This window comes from Dryas octopetala, chromosome 3 (genome assembly GCF_963921425.1).
Source record: "Dryas octopetala chromosome 3, drDryOcto1.1, whole genome shotgun sequence".
Classification (NCBI taxonomy): Eukaryota; Viridiplantae; Streptophyta; class Magnoliopsida; order Rosales; family Rosaceae; genus Dryas; species Dryas octopetala.
Window position 1 is genome coordinate 19,547,175 of NC_141368.1, and position 22,893 is coordinate 19,570,067.

A 22,893-nucleotide genomic window follows, 5' to 3' on the forward strand; every position below is an offset into this window, starting at 1 on the left:
CAAGGAAAAACTTGAATGCCATATGAATTGAACGTACTGCTTTGCGAGGAAAGATTTCAAGAGTCCCAGATAGAAAGAAATAGAGATCAATAAAGAAACTATAATATATAACTTATATTTAGCAGTAGAACAACATACAATACATTTGTCTACATTCTGTGCAAATTACGATACAAGATCAACTCCCTTTTGGGAGAGAAAAATGTTCGAGATTAAGTTGCAAATTCAATGATGGGGAAGAAAACAACAAGGCTCTGCTACAACAATAACCCCAGAGTGCTTCAAAAACTATTTTAAAAACAGTCATGGTGATAATAACACCAGCACTTGGGCTATTCTAAAAACAGAGGGAAAAAACATGAGCCACCAAACTTACTCATGCAACATCCTCTACTTTAATAGCTAACGAGCGGAACAGAGCTTCCCTCATCAAAACCCGGGGTGGAAGGAAAAAGATAAAAGGCGATTTCTTTCAATGACCTGGGAATGCAAAAACAAATGACAAAGTAACAAACACTCTTATCCACAAAGCAGACTTTCTGATTCGTCATTCTTTCGGATGTCCCTTTTTACGAAAACTATCTGTGAACTAGAAAGAAGCTGAAACACAAAGTTTTTCGATTTTGGGTTATCCAGAGCTTCTCGCTGGAGCTTTATCTGTAATATGTTATCAAATAAATAACATTCAGAATTAAAAGACAATAAAAGTCAAAAGTAAATTTCATCCGGTTGTTTAGTCAATTAAGTATACATCTGAAGACAAACACATAAGATATATGGAGCATAGATGGTAGATTCGAGGGAGGGAAGAGAAAATGTATATGGAATGTTTCATAAAATAAAAACCAAAAAGCAAAAATAATTTTAAACATCCTTTTTTTTTTTTTTTTTTTTCAGTTTTTGTTTTATGTATTCTCTTTCCTTCCTTACATCTCTCATATCTCATCTTTCTCCTTCCTATTTTTTTTTTTTTTTTTTATAAGAAACAGACATTCATCAAAAGTTAAAAAAATACAACATACAATGCAGTGAACAAGATGTCCACTAACCTACACTCTCCTAGATAACAAGCTCTAGGATGATAAAAGACCAATCATACAAATGTTAGGAGAGAGTCTCCCTAATACACAACAGCCCTCCAATTAGACAAGATTACAGAAAATGAAAAATCCCTAAAAATTGGAGTAACTGATGCCCATAGAGAAGCCCAAAATCGAACTCTCTCCCACAGATTATGCACCTCTCCTTCCTAATTATCATATACTTTCTCTCTCTCTCCTTAACTAAGAAGAAAAAAAATACCAAAACAAAAATGTCACCAATCAGGCCCTTAGTTTTTAACTTCCACAAACTAACATCACAATTCCTTCTCTTGTTAAAAGAAATTTGCTCTGTATCTTCTTTAACTTGCAGGTGCTTCTTGTTTACCATTTAAGCCACAACCTACCTTCGTTTATGTTATAAAATTTAACTCATAGATGGTATCAATTCATCTAGTGGATTATCTCGAGATGAAAAATCCAGTTAGTGGGGTCAGTTGGTACCAAATCGTAATACAGGACTGCCATTGGCATTGTTTGAAAAACAAGACTTTAAGTAATAGTGTAGCACTTCCTATCAAATCATAGCAGTATAGCACTGCTTCATATCATGATTGAACAGATAAAGATAAACTAATTTATAGATAGAGAGAGAGAGAGAGAGAGAGAGAGAGAGAGAGAGAGGAAAAAAAAAAAACAAAGTAATACAACAAACCTCATAGTGCTCAAGCAATGATGCAAACAATGTAGCCACTCCTTCGATTACAAATTTCTGGCCAATACAGGCACGTATACCAGAGCCAAAGGGAAGAAACGCTGTATTTTCATTTGGATCTTTCAAAATGAAGGAGCTCTCTCTTGGATTCACAAGTTTTTCAGAAGCCCCTGAGAACAATTATTAACCAAGTTTTGTTACACAACACATGAAGCATGTTAGTCTTGATGATTTGATGCTATGTTTAACTAATTTGATGCCATGGTTATTAACTTATTATACATATTCCATTTTCCAACTCCTTATCATGCAGTTTGGAAAGTGAAAGTGAAAGTGTTAATCATATCCAAGCTACATCGACACTCAAATGGAAAAAACACAGCTTCTGTACAAGAATGTTTTGCAAACAAAATAATTAAGTTTTACTACATAACTTACATCCTGCAATACAAGATAGCATGAAGGATTGGAAACGGGGAAAAAAAGTACATTTATAGGATATAATGCACTAAGTGCCATACTACGACTGCCGCATGTATGGGCAAAATGCAATGTGGCCATGAACAATTTATAGCTTATTAACACTGCTATAACTGCACATTTGCAGAGAATGCACTTTAGGGAACTCGAAAACTATATAAATAATAAGTTGGCATTGGAAATAGGTAGGAATGAAACCTGGACACGAGTTATTGAGCAAAGAATCAGATCCCTCTGCAGCCTTTGACAAAAAGCGATATGGATTAAATTCACCAGCATCACTTCCCCAACTGGAACCATCCATCTGTACCAGCTGCACAGGCACAACCAGTCCTGCTCCGGCTGGTATGGTTACACCGCTTTTAAGACTCAAGTCTTCAAGAGGAAAAGAAAAAAAAAATAATTAATGCCTAGTGAAGTAGCACATAAAGGAAATAGCAACCATCAAAGGAGACCAGGAGGAATAAAATAAGCATCTGCACTGAATTGAGCATCACAAATAGGTAAGCAAAAGCTAAATAAGGAATCTTAAGGAGCATTAAGCTGAACACCATTCACAAGATGCCTATCATATCCAAAATTCTAACCACCTTCAGAACCATTTTTTCCACCAGCCTGATAAACTCAATAAGATGAATTGTTGTTAGAAATGGATGACAAAATAACACAAAAATGTTTCATCTGGAGTATTTTACTTCTCCTTATGGAGAATTAATTCATGAAGTCTTTCAAGATTATATAAATTGGATTGAACAACACTGAATAGATCAATCTGGTGTTGCCTTTACAATAATCTTATAATGGATATTGTAAAACATAAAAGTCCCAACATCTACCAGACACAGTAGCATGGATATTTTGACATTAACCTAAGAAATGTCTTTTCATTTTTCTTTTTCTGTTGCTCGATATCAGTGGTATAATCCCATCTAGACAGAAACAGCGTAACCTTACGGCCTGGTTATTATCACCAGCTCAAACAACCTCATGATGTTCATTTCAATGCCTTGAAGCTGTTGTTAAACTTTAAATCAATCCATGCACGAAGTAGAAATATTAGAGTTCAGTTGAATATATGCATTCCACGACTCATTAGAGCTAGAACCACATGATCTTCATCTATCTTCTCTCATATCTATTTCATATATTAAATTATCAGTCTCCTTAATCTGTACTCCACGTGAACGGCTGATGTCTTTTTCATTTGCTTATCCTTCTGTTGAAGATCTATCTTCTAGTGTTTCTCTAGTATTCTTTCTGTGAACTCGAATATTATCTTGTTTAATAGAGTTTTACTAAATTTTTTCTTGAAAGAATAACAAAAAGAAAGACATTAATAAGTGTCAAATCAACCTCATCTGCATTTCCTTTATGAACTGTGCAAAGTAAAAAACTAAAACTCCAAAACGGGACATGCTTATTGGCAATTTAGGAATCCTTTACCTTCTGGAAATATAGGGATTGATTGAGATGTTAGGAAATCTTAGGGAATCCTTTGCGATCTAACATGGGCTCATGTATTAATTGCTGAATTATTATACCTCCATTTGCTATCTGACCATCACTTTGGTTCTCAGATCCTTAGATCTTACATTTATTCCTATGAAATTAGTCAGTTTCAAGGATTGTAGCTAATTTTGATAGCTTCCATGTTGTAACTGTTGCAAGAACTAGTTCATATGCTAGATCTCTAACTTGTTTGTCATGTTTATTCTAAATGTCTGCAACGTTTCTTACGCTATTATTCATCTTTGGAAGTTCTAGGTTCCATTTTGGTCCTTGTGTGCAGATCTGTAAATTAATGATTTATGGCTGTTAATTTTGCCTACAACCTCATTGTTCATCGAGCATCAACCTTTGAACATGCGACAATCATGTGGCTCTTCATTTTGGTTTGAAACCAAGTGTTTGAATTTGAATCTCCATAACTGATCTATTCTAATTCTTAAGTTCCATTTGGCCTTCTATTGTTAGTTTTGAATGGCCTTCTATCGTTAGTTTTGAATCTGGACTTTATATGAAAATTCCTATATATGATCTTAAGTGGTTTTGGAACAATATTTTTTGTATGTGAACAAGTTAATAAGGCTGGTGCAACCACAATGGGAATGAGACCTCAGTAGAGTTTAGAATGGGAATTGAGAAACACTATTCTAACCCATCGAGTTTATTTGAGATATGAAATGAATTTAACTTGTGATTATTCAAACCACCAGCAACATTTTATATTTAATCTAATGAAACTACTTTACTTGAGCTGTACTTCCCTAGATCCGACAAATTCTCACATTTGACTCTCATGCTCGGCATTCTTTATTGTTTCATATATTTTATATTAGCTTTGCATTCTTCTGTATGTTTCTAAACCTTCTACCTATGTTTACAACATCCAAAATCTCCTTTCAAGTTACATCGTACGAGTTCTTTCTGAATTATTTGAACAATAGTTTATAACCTCGTGTTCACTCTGGTATCTGAACCTCCAGCTGAAACAATTTGAAAGGGGTTAGACCATTGTCATAATTAACTGCTATTTTGGTTATATGAAAACAGGTTCCCTGTTGTATGATATTATTTAGAAACCCAAGTCTACAGATGTCTTCATATGGATCTCTTTTCTTGGCTTTCCTGGATTTTCAGTTTTTGTTATTAAAAAGTTATTTGATGATTTAAAACAAGTTGAAATCAATTTGCATGATTCATTGAGTAAAATTTCTCATGGCTCTAGATCTGAGGATATTTAGATTTTTGGGCATGATAACGAGACTGCCACTAGGCAAGTACACAACACACAAAAACACAGAAGCAGAGAAAGTGATATCCTGATACAGAAAAAATAAGCTTCTAACAAAAAAGTGAGAAATGTTACCATGTTTGAGAGAACATCTCTGCAACAATGATCCAACGGGCACAAGACGAGCAGATTCATAAACAGTTGCCAATAATAAGGGCATCTTATCAACATTCAGTTGGTCTTCTTTCATTGAACCTTTTCGTGCCATAGTTATCTCTGAGTAGATCTTTACAAACATACAAAAGAAATTTAGGACCGTAACAATTCAATTCCTTATCATACCCAGAGAAATATAATCGTCAATTTTATAACGAGCAACAAAAAGCAGCATTATAAGACTCATCAGATCAACACTACAGGTCCATGTGCTTTAAAATTGTAACCCTGATTAAACATTATGTATAAACTAGATATACCAAAACATAGTCAAAGCATTTATTCAATGAAACAAGAAAACTTAAGTTTAAACCAATGTCATGGTGATGTGAGTGCTCAAGTGTGTGCATGTGTGACGTAGGGACTTGATATACACAGAGAGAGAGAGAGAGAGAGAGAGAGAGACAGAGACAGAGACAGAAAGTCAGAGAGACAGAGAGACAGAGACATTTTAAGTTGTGGGTATCCTTTCCTTCCATATTTAATTAGTACACAGTAAGGGCAAGTAGATTGTTGATCACCTTTTACTAAAGGAGCTTTTCAAAGAACTAAAATGTAGTTCCCTGTGCCAATATAGAGAAAGATTACCCAAACTGATTTATGATGTATATATATATATATATATATATATGTGTGTGTCAAGAATTTTAATCTCTGGCCCAACGTCATGGATACACAACGTCGAAGCAGTGATCAGCGCCCTACATGTCAATTTATTGGTTAGTACTACCATTGGATATAAGGCTTTGTTAATGCAAACAATTTAAAAAATTAAAAAAAAAAGGATGAATACAACAATTTATTCCCAGTTGTGTAATAAATTTATATCATTGCTGGTGGGCCCAGTGCACCCATATACTAGACTCAGTTTGGACCAGTCAAACCACTTAACTGAGGGCCATTTAAATCTTTCAAAACATTGGACAATATCAATCTTCCTAATTTTCATTACTATTATGACAAATAGTGATTTTGTGTATAGTTGCTACTTGCTCAAAATGATACTGCTCAAGTGTTACATAACGTAAGAAAATAATAAATGAAGATTAGGCAAACTGTATCAAGAAAAAAACATAATGAGGTGCCTTGTTTGCACCTGACCAGATCAAACGTCAGTTTTAAAAAAATAAATTTCAAACAGAAAGGGGGACGGAGAATGCTACCTTATCCTGTATTTTTGTATGTGTAACAAGGCTCACCAATATATTATTAATCAAACTAGCTGTGGTAAGGCACCCATGATACATAATGCCCATAAGATTCCCACATGGTTCTTCTTCCCTTGCATTAAGATGGCCATTAAGCTCCTGAATGAATATGTCATCTACTATCACAACTTCAGAACAAAATGGTCCACCAGATGCAACATCTTTTCCTAAGTTTACTGTTTCATTATGGAGATTATGATCTATATGACCAAATAGCTTGCAGTTTTTTCTGCCCTGTTGAATAATATCTTGTGTTAGGCATTTCAACTTTGTGCATAGAGCCTGGTACTTCCAAAATCCACGCTTCCAAAAGGGAGTAACACAATAAGAAGCCCAAAGGCAAGCATCCTTAGCAATCACCATAAGGAGCTCCTCATAGACAGTTGCCTTAGACCAAGCCAAAAATGCATCTCCAAATAGTGTGGCTCCTAATATGGTAAAAGCCATATGTTGAGAAACCATTTTACTGTCAACACTACCTTTAGCCATAAGATTGTCTATCCTCTCCAAGATACAGTCCACAGCTTTTGTAGGAATCACATTTGCTCTCTCAAGTAATTTTCCTCTTAATTCTGTCAATAATGTTTCCCTTCTCTTTTGCACCTGCAAATGAGAAATATCATTCAGATCTAAGTGACCAGATGAAATTCAGATTAACCATACAAATAAAGAAGAAAAAGTCAGTAATTTTTCATTCTGTCTGTGAAAAACCAAACAATAAGAAAATGACTGATGCAATAAATTATGTGTTGGAGATATCAAACTTTACTTTGATACAAAAATGTTGCAGATCACTATCAGTTAGAGCAAATATAAATCGGATACATGGCTTACTGCCATAGCTCCAGACTTAAGAGTGATGATTTCAAAAGCAAAGTCAAGGTCTAGTGTAATCCTGCATAATTTCTTAGGATATGCTTTAATAAGTATTATATTGGCTCCTATCTAACCAAAAACTCCTCATTCCTGTTCCAGCCTTCCGACAGATTACAAAAGTGATTTCGCAAATTCATCCATGTTATTTTGGGCTCTCAATAATGATAGATGCAACAATAAAATTTGTATTTAATTCAGGCATAGCCACAAACAATTCTAGAAATTAGGGTTATTTCATTTTTCAATTTAGGGGCAATTGGAATTTACGAATTTAGTTATCATTTAGCATTTATTTATTAGAATTTAAAAATTAATTATTAGCTTTTATTCTTTTTTTGTATTTTATGTATTTAATATTTTGGGATTGCCTATATAATAGGCCTTATATTCACAAGGCTTCAGAGCTTTGTCTATCGATTGAGAAAACAATACTAAAGTTGCAATAGTTTAATTCTACTTCTTCACATTCCGCTACTTTGTTCTATCTTGTTCTTTCCCTCCTCCTCTCTCTTCTACTTCCTCTCTGTGTTCCACATTATGCATGTTTGCCCCATCAATTGAATCAATTCCATTTTCTTAAAACAAAAATCAATCACTCCTCTGGGTGCATGATGACCCATTACATTTTTCAGTTTCTGGGTGGTGACCACAAAGGTAGTACTAATTACTAAATATGTCATACATAGACCAATGTATGTTTGCGACCTTATGGGGGGAAACATTTTGGCCCTCTCTACAAGGTATTGACATATTTAAGATAAAAATCTCTATTGGTATGTTACATGTGAGAGATAAAGAGCACAAATCTTGCAGGACAAAAATAAAAAGAGCATTAATATTGTTTCTTGGGATACAGATATATATCTAAGGAGGACCAGCAGTTAGATCAATAAATCACTTTCGTTTTGCTTCTCCTTTTCCCTTTTCCAATTTTTTCATGGAGGACTACCAGATAAGCTGATCATAAGGTAGATTTTAGTTTACTGTTGTCAGGCATTCCCTACTATTGTCAACCCCCAATGCTACATATAACATTTTGTTAACATAACAAGGGTCACGACACTGAGTGGCGAGCATTCTTGCAGATACAAAAACAGAAGTAGATTTTCTTTCTAACATTACCATTTTTGCAATCTCAATGCAGACACAAGATATGGGCACAACAACATAAGTTCATAAGCATTACAAATACATGAGTAAAAGAAGAAGTAAAAGTGGGGGTAAAAAACTGAGCTCATACCTCGTCAAAAGAGGAAGCAAAGAGACTTGACCTTCCAAAGGCCAAATGGAATGCCCTCCCAGTCAAAGGCAATTTATCTGCAGCCTTTAGTAGCATCTCTTTGATAAGAGTTGGATCCTTTATTGACACTAAAAGCTTAGTAGGACCCAACCACAACTTCACAACAGACCCATATTTCTTGTGCAAATCTGACAACACTTCTGATCAATGCAAAAGAAAAGAGTAATTGGTTAAACTGTTCACCCTATCCATATCATAAATTCACAATCAATAAAATGATTAATTGATTTTCTACTTCTCAACTTTTTGGTTTCAATTGCTCAAATTTGTGGGAAAGTGAAATCTTTATTTGTACATTTATCTTCATTTTCTGGCAACCCAAAAAACATCTAAAAAATCAAGAATCAGAAACCTGAAAACAGGACCAAGAGGCAAAGGTTCACTTTCATTCACATTCTAAGCAACCAAACAGAAATTTGAAAAAGACCCAACAAAGCTTAGTCTAGTGATAAGCTATGGTCAAAGTCTCGCTCAGTCAATGGTGAAGCTAGCTCAGCTCCAGCTCATCATTCTCTGCATTAGTTAGTTTAAGTGAATGATGTCAGCATTAGTTAGTTAGGCACCTCTGTCTGATTGGCTATTAATGGTTGGTTACGCTTGTTAGTTACAAGCTTAGTTAGCAGATGAATATATAAGCCTCACAACTGTATATTGTATTCATTACGTGAAATATCAATAACAAACTCTTTTTTTTCTCTTCCTGTTCTCTCTCTTTTGTATTTTCTCTTTGATTTTCCTTGCTACCAAACACACATCTTAGCATCTAGTTGACTACGAAGACCCAAAAAGAACCCGAAAACAGGACCAAGAGGCAAATGTTTCACTTTCATTCATATCCTAAGCAATCAAACAGAAATTTGAAAAAGACACAAAAAAGAACCGAAAACAGAAAAAATGAATCAGAGAGTGAGAAGTGAACGGACCGGTAAGATTTTCGCGGGAAATGAGCTTGCAGTGGCCGAAGAAAGAGGGACAAGGAGGCCCAGGAATCGACTTGGCTTTGGCCCATAATCTGAGCAGCTGAAGAAGCTTCCTGAACAAGAGAGCAGTGACTGCGATGAGCGAAACCCAAAGGAAGGCATTGAATTCTCTGGCCGCCAAGTCTTCTAGAAGAACTCGAGAGCTCAGGTACGAATTGCAAGCGTCGGATCTCGTTCTTGACTGAAAGAGAAGAATGGGTAAGAGCGTGTTTGTTCCACAGAAGGCGGAGGAAGAAGAAGAGGACTTCATTTTCTCATATCGGAAAAAGAAACTAAACTCAGAGCTGCTTGCAAATACTTGAATTTCTGTCTGTCAGGAGCTTCGAGATAATTTTGGACTTTGTATTGTATGTCAATCTCTCTGACTTTTCGTCGTAAGTCTCTCTGACTTTTCGTCGTAAGTCTCTCTGTCGTTTTCTTTGGCTTATTGGGAAAGAGAATGGTGCTGCATGTGCCACGTGCGATTGGGAGGAACAAAATTTTTGCTATGTAGACCTTGCTCTATTCACCATATTAAAGAAAAACAAAATTGTGTACGTTACTGATAATAAATCTTTAGGTGTATAATTTGAAAAAATTTATCACACTACTATAGTCACATGAAAAAAATTCTCATCGGAAGCTAGCATGTACCACACACTATCCTCCATGGTATCTTTTATTAATTCTCAAGAGTGTCTCTCTTTTATTTTTCTTTGCATAACATATTTTTCTTTTACAGTCATTCAAAGAAATTTATACACTAGAATTTAAACAATTAGTTGTAAGCAGTTGAAATGCAAACTAGTGATTTATATTTGGGTGCCGTTATTAGGACTCAACCTTTTTATTTCTATCTCTAATATTTTAATAAAAATAAAATTTTCAATTCTACTATAATGTAAATTGACCTTCAAGGATTTAAAAATTAAATTAATTTGAACCTATACCCAACATTTCTTAATATGTAACATCAATTCTCCACTCACATTGCCACTCAACTCTCTATTAAAACCCTAAATACACTATAACACTTTCCATATTGATGCAAACACGTTTAATATTGACAAATAGATAGTTAAATTGTGGTTTGAGAATCTTTAAATGAAGTATTTTCATTAATTTCTTTGAGTTTTAATAGACTAAATGTTTATTTTCAAAAACTCAAAATGCAACATGTTCGGCACACTAGAGCCGAATATGTTATGAGTCGTTCAACAATAAAGCACCGAATATAGTGTTGTCTGTTCGGCCATAGACTACCGAACACCTCTAAAAAATTTAGAAATAAACGTGTTCGATGGTTGCCAACAGAACATCCTCCTACTCGTTCGGTTGTGCGCTGCCAAACATCCTTCTACCCATTCAGTTGTTCACCACCAAACATCCTTACACTTGTTCGGTTAACCAGTGCCGAACAAAATTCGAAAAAAAAAATATTCAAAACTTTCTCCTTTGTGTTCAAGTTCAACATTAAACAACTAGAATTCAAACTATTACAGTCGAAAAATAATTTTTTTGATGTAGAGGGCAATGGATGGTGGTGGGTGGTGAGGTATTGGCATTGGGTGTTGGTGCTAGGATTCTAATTAGAATTACAAAGAAGAGGAATGAAGAAGAATAAGAGAGAATAAGAGAGAAAAGAAAGTGAGGAAATGTTTGATTAAGTGTCACACAATGAATCAGTACAATTGTGTTTTACATATCTTATATGTGTGGCTGAGAGGCGGTGTAACCATCTAACTGAATGCTAGCACACATAACTAACTAATTACAAGATAACTGATTTGCTAACTAAGCCATGTTACTGTTATGGCTTAACATCCCCCCTCAATCTCAAGCATGGAGGACCAAGCTGGAGATTGTGTCTAAGAAAAGTAAATTAAGGAAAGGGCAAGCCTTTGGTGAGAATATCTGCCAGTTGTTCACTACTCGAAACATGATCAAGTTGTAAATCACCTCTTGTTACTCTCTGCCTGACAAAGTGATAATCAATATTTATGTGTTTAGCACGAGAATAGAACACTGGATTAGATGATAATGCTCTAGGTGACTGACACTCACAATGCAAAAATGGAGCTGACCCTAAAAACACATGATGATCACAAAACACCTGCCTCAGCCAGGCCAACTCAGCGGCTGCTATGGCCATTGCTCAATCTTCGGCTTCTGTTGAAGATCTTGAAATAGTAGGCTGAAGTCTTGAACACCAGGAAATAGGATTGTCTCCAAGAAAAACAAGATAACATGCTGTAGACCGTCTTTCATCTGGCTCTCCGCCCTAGTCAGCATCGTTGAAGGCATTTAATTCCAAAGGTCTAGGTCAAAAATAAATCCCAAAGTGTGACGCCCCAAACCGCTATGCTGGAAGATTTGGATGCACCACAGTGTCATACTGACCATTCAGCTCTAGATGGAATTACCAAGCTCGGCAACTCGCATCTAGAACCGAACAATCAATGTAAGGATGAGTTTAAAAACAAAATACAGGATTGGATTAGAATGCAAATTACACAGCGGAATAAATCAATCAAATACTTTAATTAAAAACCAACCCCCAAGATTATATAAATAAATAGTAACATTGTACAACTGTTTCGAATATTAATGAACTGAAATAAATACAACCCACTGTTTACAAAATAAAAGAGAAACCACTTCTAGATTACCAATTGCCACATCTCCTCTACGCTGCTTCTTCAATCTTACTTAACCTGCAAACTCAACCGCTATACCGTTGAATAATGCACCGAGTTAAAAAAACAAACTTGGTAAGCTTTCGCAAGCTCGTATGGGTGAAATGACTCACACTCACAATCATAAACTAACAGTGACTACAAATCACACAAATCACGCATCTCCAAGTGTTCATGTACCCAAAGTGGTACCAACACTAACCATTAATCTCTAAAATTAATCATTTCACTTATATGGCCGATCCAAATTGGCCAACTACCAATATCAACAATCTCACAACTGATCCAACATAAAAATGAACTGGTAGAGAGAGTGACCACCTCTGATTGTAAACCTGGCCAATTGCTACACATACTTCATGCACATTTGTACGATCTGGAAACAACCACGTACAATGGCTTACAGTAATGTCTGAGCTATCTGCCACATTATACAATCACACTAGTATCTCAACCTACCCAATTCACTTGTTACTCTCAGGTCGTGTCAAACCACAATATCTTGACCTATCGGTACATTATCTCAAACCCGGTCAACACGGTCATTCCAAGATATTTTCAAATCATAATTAGCTCATCTGGCCCAACAATCTATCCTCGAATCACAAGATAATCCAATAAAATCAATAAATCCATCTGGCAAATTAAATGCCTAATCACAACTATTAACCTCAATAGTTCGTGATATAAAAACCAATTAATCATATAGGTACAAAATCATCCTCGAATCACAAACAGGATTTCAATCCTAGAATTATACCAAATTCTAGCATACAAGCAATTAACTGAAAATAAGACAGTTAAATAACAAGATAAACTCATGATAACAACAAAATCAAGACAAAAATTCACCCACAAAATAAATACTTCATTCACCCACTTGGATTCCGTGCATCCTAAACAACCAAGTGCACCACACCACCTCCACGGGCGAAGAGAAAACCCAAAGAAAAACTCTCAGCTAAGAGAGAGAATAGAGAGAACTGAAAGAGAGCGAGAGCTGCGGATGAAAAATGACTCATAAGAGAAAACTGGGCAGCTATATATAGCAACCATGCCGAGCCCTCGCTGGACTGCCGAGCGCTCGGCAAGGCATGCCGATCGCTCGATGGCTCCACCGAGCCCTCGGTGGTACTTTCCACAAAGTTCCACCGAGTTCTCCTACCTTCGTGTGGCTTCCTCCCCTGCCACCAGCAGTTGCCACTTGTCACCATTCTGGCCATTAGATCAAAATAGATCAATGGCCAAGATCTTCCCATTCAACAAACCTTAATTTTCGAAATTCCCTTGACTTCGAAAATTAACCGAAAATACTCTAGGACTCAGAAAAATACCTCAAAAAATACTACACACACGTAAAAACGAATACAAACTTCATATTGGTTCACAAACAACTTTTGATCTACAAACCTTTTAAAAATCAAACACGAAAAATGTTCGGGACCTCACACAAAGTCCAAAGTTCCTTTGAGATACCGCAATATTCACTGTACTGCTTTATAATGCAAGTCAGTAGGCTCTTGCATAAACTGACAAACTGCATTAATAGAATAAGTTATATTTAGTCTTGTGAAAGTTAAATATTGTAAACCGCCCACATGACTTCGAAATTTGGTGGGATCAGCAAGTGGAACACCTTCATGCTTGAGTAACTTCACATGAGGTAAACAAAGAAAATCACATGGTTTACAGTCTATCATTCCAGCCTTGTGCATCAAATCTTTAGCATATTTTTTCTGGTTAACAAAGATACCAAGGAAGGAAGAATGAACATGTAACCCCATAAAATAGCTCAATTCACCCAAGTCTTTCATATTGAATTCAGAAGAAAGTTGAGTAACGATAGACTGCACCACTGCCTCATCATTTCCTGTAAGGATAGAGAAGTAAAGTAACAATGGTATGATCTTGACATCTAATGAAGAGTGAGGGATCTGCAACAAAGGCTTTGAATCCCAAACCAGGAAAATGGCTAGTAAATTTTTCATTCCAAACCCGTGGTGCTTGTTTCAAGACATAGAGAGATTTCTCTAAGCAACATACAAACTGAGGATGAATTGGATCAACAAAGCCCTGAGGTTGTGCCATGTAAACTTTCTAATGCAAAATGTCATGTAAAAAAACATTCTTTACATCTAACTGTTTTAACTTCCAATGAAATTGAGCTGCCAAAGCCAAGATAATTCGAACAGTAGAGTGTTTAACTACGGGATGAAAAGTTTCTTCAAAGTCAAGACCTGCCTCTCGGCTAAATCCTTGAGCAACAAGTCTGGCCTTATGTCGAGCTATAGAACCATTAGGGTGCTTTTTGATTTTATACACCGATGTACACCCCACTAAATTCTTATTAAGAGGCAAAGGTACTAACCTCCATGTACCTTGCTTTTGGAGTGCCTCAAATTCTTCCAACATAGTATGTTTCCACTCGGGAAACCTGGATGCAGAAGCAAAAGATCTTGGTTCTTGCTGAGATAAGTCAACATAAGGGGCAACAGTATAAGCCTTGGGTTTATAAATGCTTGACTTAGACCGTGTCTGCATAGGATGCTAATTGAAACAGCCAAGTGATGTAATTGGAGTCATCCAATCACACCGTCACTAAGTTGCAGATGTTCGACAACAATGAAATTGTAAGAGAAGTCATGACCAAATTTTGAAGAAATTGCAGCAAGAAATACTAGAAAATCAACAATATGCAAGAACTAGAAAGAACAAGAAGAAGATCAAAGCAAATTGCAACACACACACAGTGTGAAAAAAATCGATGAATTCCAAAGCAAGAAGAAGAAAGAACCCAAAGAAATCAGAGAGAAACCAAAGAGAAAGAACTTGGAGGAGTAAGATGAAGATCGAAAACAGAGACGAAGAAACTAGATTGCAGAGACAAGAGACGATGAAGCTAGATCGCAGAGACAGTCATGGTGAAACCCTTTGTAGCTCTGATACCATGTTAGGATTCATATTAGAATTGCAGAGAAGAGGAATGAAGAAGAATAAGAGAGAAAAGAAAGTGAGGAAGTGTTTGATTAATTGTCACGCAATGAATCAGTACAACTATTTTTTACATATCTTATATGTGTGCCTGAGAGGCGGTGTAACCATCTAACTGAATGCCAGCACACATAACTAACTAATTACAACATAATTGATTCACTAACTAACCCATGTTACTGTTATGGCTTAACAGTTGGGTGATGGTAATGGTGTTGGATGTGTTGTTGGGTATAAAGAGCAGGAATATCTTAGATTTGTTTGTTGGGTTTTAGTAAGGGTATATTTGAAAAAATGTTACGTGTACTAATAAGTTTTTAAACTTTTTAAATTGAAGGTGGGTGTAAAGAGTGTGTTGGGGCTACAGATAAAAAAGTTGGGTTCGAATATGTAATGTCCAAAAAAAAAATAATAATAAATAATAATAATATTTATGGGCTTTAAAAATTTGGGTTAAACTTCTAAGTTTGGGCTTTAGCCCAATTGTTTTACAAGAGATGAAAAGCCCAACTTAAAAAAAAAAAAAAAAATATCTGAAAGGGTTTGAAGATAATCACCAACGCCATTAGCTTTCTCAAAACTAGCACACCTAAGCTTTGATCAAGGGTGGTGATTCCTTTAGGGATAATCCTTATCTAAATAATCATTAGATACATCCCTCTTAACTGAAGATGTTTGCCAATTAGACTATAAGAATAGTCTTGAGCAACAAAAAGAGCAGCAAAAAGAAAAACTGAACAGAGGAGACAAAGAAGAAACCCGAGAGAAAAAGAGAAAGAGAGAGAGAGAGAGAGAGAAAGAGAGAGAGAGAGAGAGAGAGAGAGTGAACTAGAAAGAGTTAGAGAAGTAGAGGTTAGAAACTCTATAAAGGAACTCACAGCTTTTAGCCTCTCTAGAACTCAAGGGGGGTATAAAAAGGTGAGCTTAAGGAACCCATGGAAACATGGGTGTCCTTAACAAATTTTTTCAAAACTTGTTGTTTTATAATTTTATTTACATGCCTTTCTTTTATGTTGTAAAACTAAAATTTGGTTGTAGATAGTCTTATTATAGCCTTAGAAACATGTTTTGCGGTTTGGAATTGAAGGAAAATGAAAAACAAAGGAATATGAAAAATCTGGAAATTTTTCCAGAAAATTCGCATGTTTGTATGGCCTCCTTTCGAGCCTTATAACTTGAGTTTTAACAGTCCGTTTTTCATGTTCTTTATATGGTTGTAAAGAGGTGATGCAGAGCTTTAAAATAAGTATAAGTTTGCTCAATTTGGTGAACGTTTGATAGGTCAAAAGTCGAGTAAAAAATGAGATAAAAAAACTGGAAATCTGGAAAAAAAACAGGGGCTGTTTAAAGTGACGATGAACAGTGCCCGGCCAGCCACCCCACTCGCACCGCCGGCGCGTGCGGCTGTTTCCGGCGACCTTTTTCGCCCAATTTTCACCCCCCTAACTCTATTTTTCGATACGAGTCCAATGGTATAAGTTTCGCGTCAATCCGACACCTCTAAGTTAGAGTGTGAGTTACACTCTCCTTAAAAAGTGAGTGAAATAAATTTAAATCTAATTAAGTTATATCTAAACTATATTTTTTTTAAACTTTTAGACCCGAACACATAGGAACGGACCAAGAAGGAACTCGAGCTCAAGAGATTAAGGTAGGGTCTCTATTTCCCCAATGATTGGACTATATTACAATTAATCCTTGTGACATGTTGTGTGATTTATTTTCTTGTGATAATTTATCTTTATTACTTGTGATGTTATTTCTTCATTAAATGTATCAAGTGCACTATATTTGTGAATAAGCTTTTATTATTAATCTTGTGTGAGCACTGTGAAATTCCTAAGTCTGTGATATTTATTATTATGCATGTACTATTTAATTTCTCTATACATGCATTAATGTTTATCTTTACATGCATAATCACAAGTGCATAAGGAAAGTGTGATTGTGAACAAGGTTAAGAAAATGATTAATTGAGACACCAAGAAGAGAGGGAGATGAACTTGGTGGTCTTGTGATTTATTAGAGATACCATGGAGAAAGGGAGATGTACCTGGTGATCTCATGATTTGTGGAAGAATTATTGAAGAAAAAGTGGAATTAATTATATTCAAAATATTTGGGCTTAAGGGACGGACGGGTGTTGGCTCATACTTGGGACATTCGGGGCCACAGTGGAAGGATGCACGGTATGGGACGTGTAGGCCTGTTTGTCTTGGGTATGTGTCAACGGGAATGGTTAAGGAGTGAGTACACACATTCTCATTGCATATAATTGAAATCATTATCTGTATTTATTTTCTTTTACTGAGACATTGATTAAATGTGATAACTGGCCATGAGGGATCAATATACCCTACTGAGCCTTAAAAGCTCACACCCTAATAAATCATGCAGGTGACGGAAATATGACCAATGATGTGGAATACCCAAGGGAAATTTAGAGAATTTGCTGGAGTACTATGTTTTGTTTGTTTAACAATACATTGTAATATATAAGAAGATGAACATCTAGTATGGTACTCTTGGAATAGTATTTTGCTAAATAAAGTCTATTTTTCATTTTCACTTTACTTAGTCTCTTCGATTATTTTATATTATTTTATTTTTATTTTCTTCTCACGTCTTAATTGTAGAAAAAATTTTATTAATCTGCGATTAAGACGTAAATCACGCTTCACTCCTAGATATTAGATTTTATTCAGGATTGGGGTGTGACAGAATAGCAGCACCTGGCCTTTATATTTTTCTATGCAAATTATGCAGCAAATAAAACCACTAGCAGAAGATAGTATTCTCATAAATGATTTGATACATATCTCTACTAAGAACACATATAGACAAGAGAAATGCACTCAACTCTATATTAATAATAATTTCTTTTTTTTTTAAAGAATAACTACTATGCAGATCATTGGAGGGAGTATGCATCAATGAAGTATACAAAAACATTATAAACTCATCAATGAGAGACATTTATGTAGACACTAGTTCACAAGACCAACTATAGCATTTGACTTAGTCTCGAAAGATCACGTGTAAATTTTAAGTATTTACAATACTCTTTAAACTCAAAATACTTTTTAACAAAACATGGCATTTACCAATATTTGATGAAAAACTTTTAAGCTCCGAAAGATTAAGTTAATCAAAAATCACTACTACAAAAACATGCTCTACCATCCACTATTAAGTGACGGTTGTGGATGAGTCACCTTTTGTGAAGCCCGAAAATTCCCAAAAGCATTTTGAGAATTTTCTTTAAACTTTACGAAAATTCTAGATATTTTCTAGAATTTATTTTCCTTCAAGACCTAGAGGTCTTTCAAGTAACATGTCTTCACAGGAATGGCTTTGTTTTCTAGAAGACCAACGGTGTAGACCTTGTATTTTTTCGAAATTCAAAAAATTATCCTATGAATTTCCAAAGAGTTTATTATTTTAATTTTCTAGAATTTAATTTGGAGTTCCCAAATTTTCTGGAAAATATCAAATTGCAAATTCGTGTTTTGACCCAATGATAAATTAGTACCCACTTAGATGAGTCCATAGGATTTTCAGGTGAATTTTTTTGAGTCCCAAGCTATTTTTGGCAAATTTTTGAAGTTAGGAGAATAATTAAAGTTAACTCGGTGCCACGTAGCGCAATGTGATTGGACGATGGGTTTTAACCCAAGCCCAACCCGTGTCCTTCTCTTTTGGGCTGCACCTTCCCACTTTTTTTTTTTTTGGAGAACCCATTATATTTTTGAAGCCCAAATGGCCCAACAAAAAGAACACTCTAAATCCTTTATTTTTGGATCTAGATCCTTCCACTAAATCCTAGCCATTGAATCTACCCTCCTCACCCACCTATAAATACCCCTCCACTCCATCATTTTCATTCACACTATCATTTGAATTCTATAGCTTCTCTCTCTAGAAATTCTCTCTCTCTCTCTCTCTCTCTCTCTCTCTATTGCTGCTCTTTCTCTCTCTCTATGATCAAATATAAATATTTCTATTTTAATCCTAGCTTGAGTTTTAGAAGTCCGATTGGTGAGCCGATATCACCTACATATTTGTGGAGCCGAGTCCCACTTTCTAGAGTCGAAATTCTGCATAAATTAGAATTTTCATTTTGGAGCCTTCGGTAACCCTTCAACCTTTGTTGAAAATCTGCTAAAATTATATTAGATTTTTACTTTTGTTAATTAGATTATTTTATTCCATTGTTTTGCTAGTCTAGTGGTACCGAGAATCTGCCTGTGCGCCTTCATCTACAGGTAAGCTCGTAACCCAATTTCTTTAACAACTGTTTGTTTAAGTTGTGATTTTAGATGAAACACTACTTAACTGTTTAACTAAAATTGGATTAATAATATATTGAGACCATATTTGTGGTAAACTCAACAACGTATTGTCTAAGGGCAATCCATGAGCATATAGTCGTTGAGGACTGGGCCAGAGCACCCTCAATTTCTCAATGCACTGACCTAGACACGTTGTAGGTTAAATACTGATCAACCTCCTCCATTTAAATTAAAATGAACTTAAGTAGAAATTAAACGATCTGACATGACTATCTGCCTCAGGGAGCAGGGTCATGCCGAATCAAGAATTCAGAGAAGCCTAGCAGTTACGCTAGTGCCGATTCTCTGAATTTTACCTAGTCTTAACAGACATGGTCAATGGTACGTTTTGAACGTTTATAATAGTTGTCATCGGATTTGGAATTAACTCCAGTTTCCCAACAGGTACGCAAGGACAGAATAGACATAGAGATAGGCAGGGCTTCCACATTGGTAACATGTAGGGGAAAACACCACGTCCCGGTTATAGAGTTTTCTCGTATTTTGATAATACTATATATTATGGAATTATTTTCAAGTATTGCATGGATTTTGTATGGCATACTTGTATGGATTTCGTTGTGATTACCTTTGTGACCTGAGAGTAAAAGTCCCCAGTGTGGTGTCATTGGGTTTCGATCTCTTAAACCTTATGAGACGATACTTATAGACGGGCTAGTCGAATGTCCTTTTGGGGAGGCTAGCCTATATGGTATTCACAATGAATGGATACTCTCGCTACCGTATCATTGATGATTGGATTTCGATACAGGTAGTTGGTCATTCTTGTTTGGTCGGCAGGTAAGTATTCTGAACTTGACACGTGTCGAATTTTCACAGAAGATGTGTGAAAGAATGCAAAGGTTTTACTCACTGATTATTATTGTGAATATTTTGCTGTGTTGCATTGTTTTACTTTAGTTTTCCTCTCATTGAAATTTTATATATATATATATATATTATACCTTCATTATCATTTTCAACCCTAACTTGGGATTTCTCCTGGAGGGAAGCAATGATTGTAAGTGATGCTTATCTCATACTGTACTCTTGTGAGTGCAGATTTTCCAATGAATGATGACTTGGACTAAAGCCGGTGGCGTGGCATCTGTATCTTGTCAGTTTCAGTTTCATCTTTCTGTCTATCTGGTTTAGATCCTTTCTTTGGATCAATGGTGGCGTCTCTCATCTTTTGCTATAGGTGTTCTACACAAGCAGATTCTAGAATTCTAGTCTCTTTGGCACTACTTTATTAGTCGCTGAATCACTCTGGATATGGATTGAGATATTTCTGTTGTTTGTTTTATGAATATCTTCTTAATGCTTGGGTTATCTGTATTTTGGAACTCATGACCCTCATGGGTTGGTTTTATATTTCTGTTTAATAATAATATTTCGAGGTATTATTCAAAAATACATTCCGCTGTAACTTCTATATTATGATTCAACTTGGACGGAATTTTTAAAACAGGAGGTTCATCTCAGTTTAGGGAGCTTGGGAATATAATACTTGGTGGTATAAGTATTATATTCTCGAAATTTCTAGAACGGGTGCCGCTGTGACGTAACTGATAGTCAGGCTCTAGGGCTTTATGAAATGGAGACCCTTCCTTTCACTCTAGGGCTTTTGTTTGCTATAGTAACTGATAGTCAGGCCTAAATGATTTCTTAAGTTTTATTGGGCCTATTATTACAATAAAGTAAAAAAGTATTAGTTATCACATAATTTATAATAATATAAAACAATTTACATATATTACGTAGAGGTGTCAAACGGCCTAGATCGGCCTGTTTAAGTTGAGCCTATCGTGCCGTTCTCGGGCCGGCCCATATAGTTAAGGCTTAGGCCCAAAATGGCCCAATAGCCTTTTTTTTTTTATTTATGGTGAAGAAACTAATCTTATGATATTTTATTTCTTCTTTATAATTAAATATTAACATTTTTTTGCATGAAAATTGAATATTCTTGTTGAAAAGTTATCTAAAAAAGAAAAAGAAAACAATGTTAAAGGAGTCGTGTTTAATTCGGACCCATTTTGTGCTTGTGCTTGTGCTTGGCCCGTGTCGTGCTCGGCCCGGCCCGGCCCGTTTGACACCTTTAATATTACATATCATAGTTTAATTGGTACGTAAGGCAAACACTTTACTCAATTACTGAAAAGGTGGTTGTTTATTGTCAAATAAGCCCCTCCACAATTGATAAGATTAGACACTCCAAAATATCTAAAACACACACGTGAGATCTACTTCTCTCTCTCTCTCTCTCTCTCTCTCTCTCTCTCTCTCTCTCTCTCTCTCTCTCTCTCTCTCTCTCTCTCAGTCCCTCCCTACTTTCTCTCTCTCTCTTTCTCAGATCATCAACCCAAACATTTTGAACTAAAAATCTTAAAATAAAAAAATCAACCTAGCTGCTGCACAAAATCTAGTTCCAAAGGCTGAAATCAACCTAGTTGCTATCGCACCTAATCTACAAATTACACCAAGAATAAACAAACACACACAAATTAAAAAAAAATAAGAGGAAGAATAATGAAAGAAGAGGCGCAGAAAAGGAGTAGACAAAGAAGAGGCGCAAAAAAGAAGAAGAAAAACAAGAGAGAAGACAAACGAAGAAGAAGAAGAAAAAGTGCCGAAATGAGGGAAGTGGCGCATAGTGATATGAAATTAGGTTATGAGCTATTATGGCGGTTTGGACCGCCAGAAATAAATAAAAAAATATATATATGATGCCGGCCTAATCCGACAGGATTGAGTTGGACCGCTGGCCATACATTTCATAGGCGAGAATTGTTGAGCTTAATTTATATACATATTTTATCCTCAAATTCATACATTTTTGTTAATGTCTTTTAGCATTTTTAGTGTTTTAATTCTTATTTTTATTATTTAGTTAATTAGTGGGTTTTATTAGTTTTTGTTATATTTCTTAGATTTTATTAGGTTGCATTTATTATTATTATTATTTAGGCTAGATTTAATTTTAGAAATTTTATGTGTTTTCTATTAATTAAGTTTTATTTGATTTTTGTAGGATTGATGTGAAGAAAGCCCAAGAAAAAAAATTGAAGATGGAGAAGCCCAGGCCAGGCCTGCTTCTTGGGAGACGAACGGTCACAGCAGAAGAAGAAGCTTCCTGGAAGCTGCGCCTCCTCTCTCATTCTTTTGATTAATCTTTGAAGCAGCCAATACCGAGTCGACATGTGGCGGGCAGTTTTTCCTCCCCAGCGTTCCACCTTCTTTTTTTCCGCTGCCTCCATTTTCCTCTCCTGCTGGCGCATGCCTCCCCATGTGAACCCAGCCACTGTCCAGCCTCAAGCCGAGCAATCCAAAACTCTTCTCTCTCTCAC

General features: G+C 35.7%; 1 protein-coding gene and 1 long non-coding RNA gene across 2 annotated transcripts; one reads left to right on the plus strand and one right to left on the minus strand.

Moving 5' to 3' along the window:
* Positions 1-82: 82 nt before the first annotated feature.
* LOC147291640 (uncharacterized) lies at positions 83-9,874 on the minus strand. Its single transcript, XM_086235217.1, has 7 exons — positions 9,493-9,874; positions 8,510-8,709; positions 6,349-6,996; positions 5,105-5,255; positions 2,434-2,610; positions 1,756-1,925; positions 83-657 (listed from the first exon to the last, which is right to left on the minus strand). Exons 1-7 carry the CDS (start codon positions 9,797-9,799, stop codon positions 520-522), a joined length of 1,791 nt encoding a protein of 596 aa, XP_086091343.1. The 5' UTR covers positions 9,800-9,874; the 3' UTR covers positions 83-519.
* A 6,142-nt stretch (positions 9,875-16,016) lies between these two features.
* LOC147291641 (uncharacterized) lies at positions 16,017-17,788 on the plus strand. Its single transcript, XR_015121476.1, has 3 exons — positions 16,017-16,133; positions 16,815-16,866; positions 17,613-17,788. It is a non-coding gene; the product is annotated as an uncharacterized LOC147291641 (long non-coding RNA).
* Positions 17,789-22,893: the final 5,105 nt, after the last annotated feature.

What these genes read in the sequence shown, in the direction of transcription:
- LOC147291640 (XM_086235217.1), bottom strand. Translation starts at nt 9,799, where the DNA reads ATGAAGTCCTCTTCTTCTTCCTCCGCCTTCTGTGGAACAAACACGCTC. An exon ending in TTCCCGCGAAAATCTTACCG is followed by an intron (nt 8,710 to 9,492) that starts GTCCGTTCACTT and finishes TGCATTGATCAG; the next exon opens with AAGTGTTGTCAGATTTGCAC. An exon ending in CATTGCTTGAGCACTATGAG is followed by an intron (nt 658 to 1,755) that starts GTTTGTTGTATT and finishes AACATATTACAG; the next exon opens with ATAAAGCTCCAGCGAGAAGC.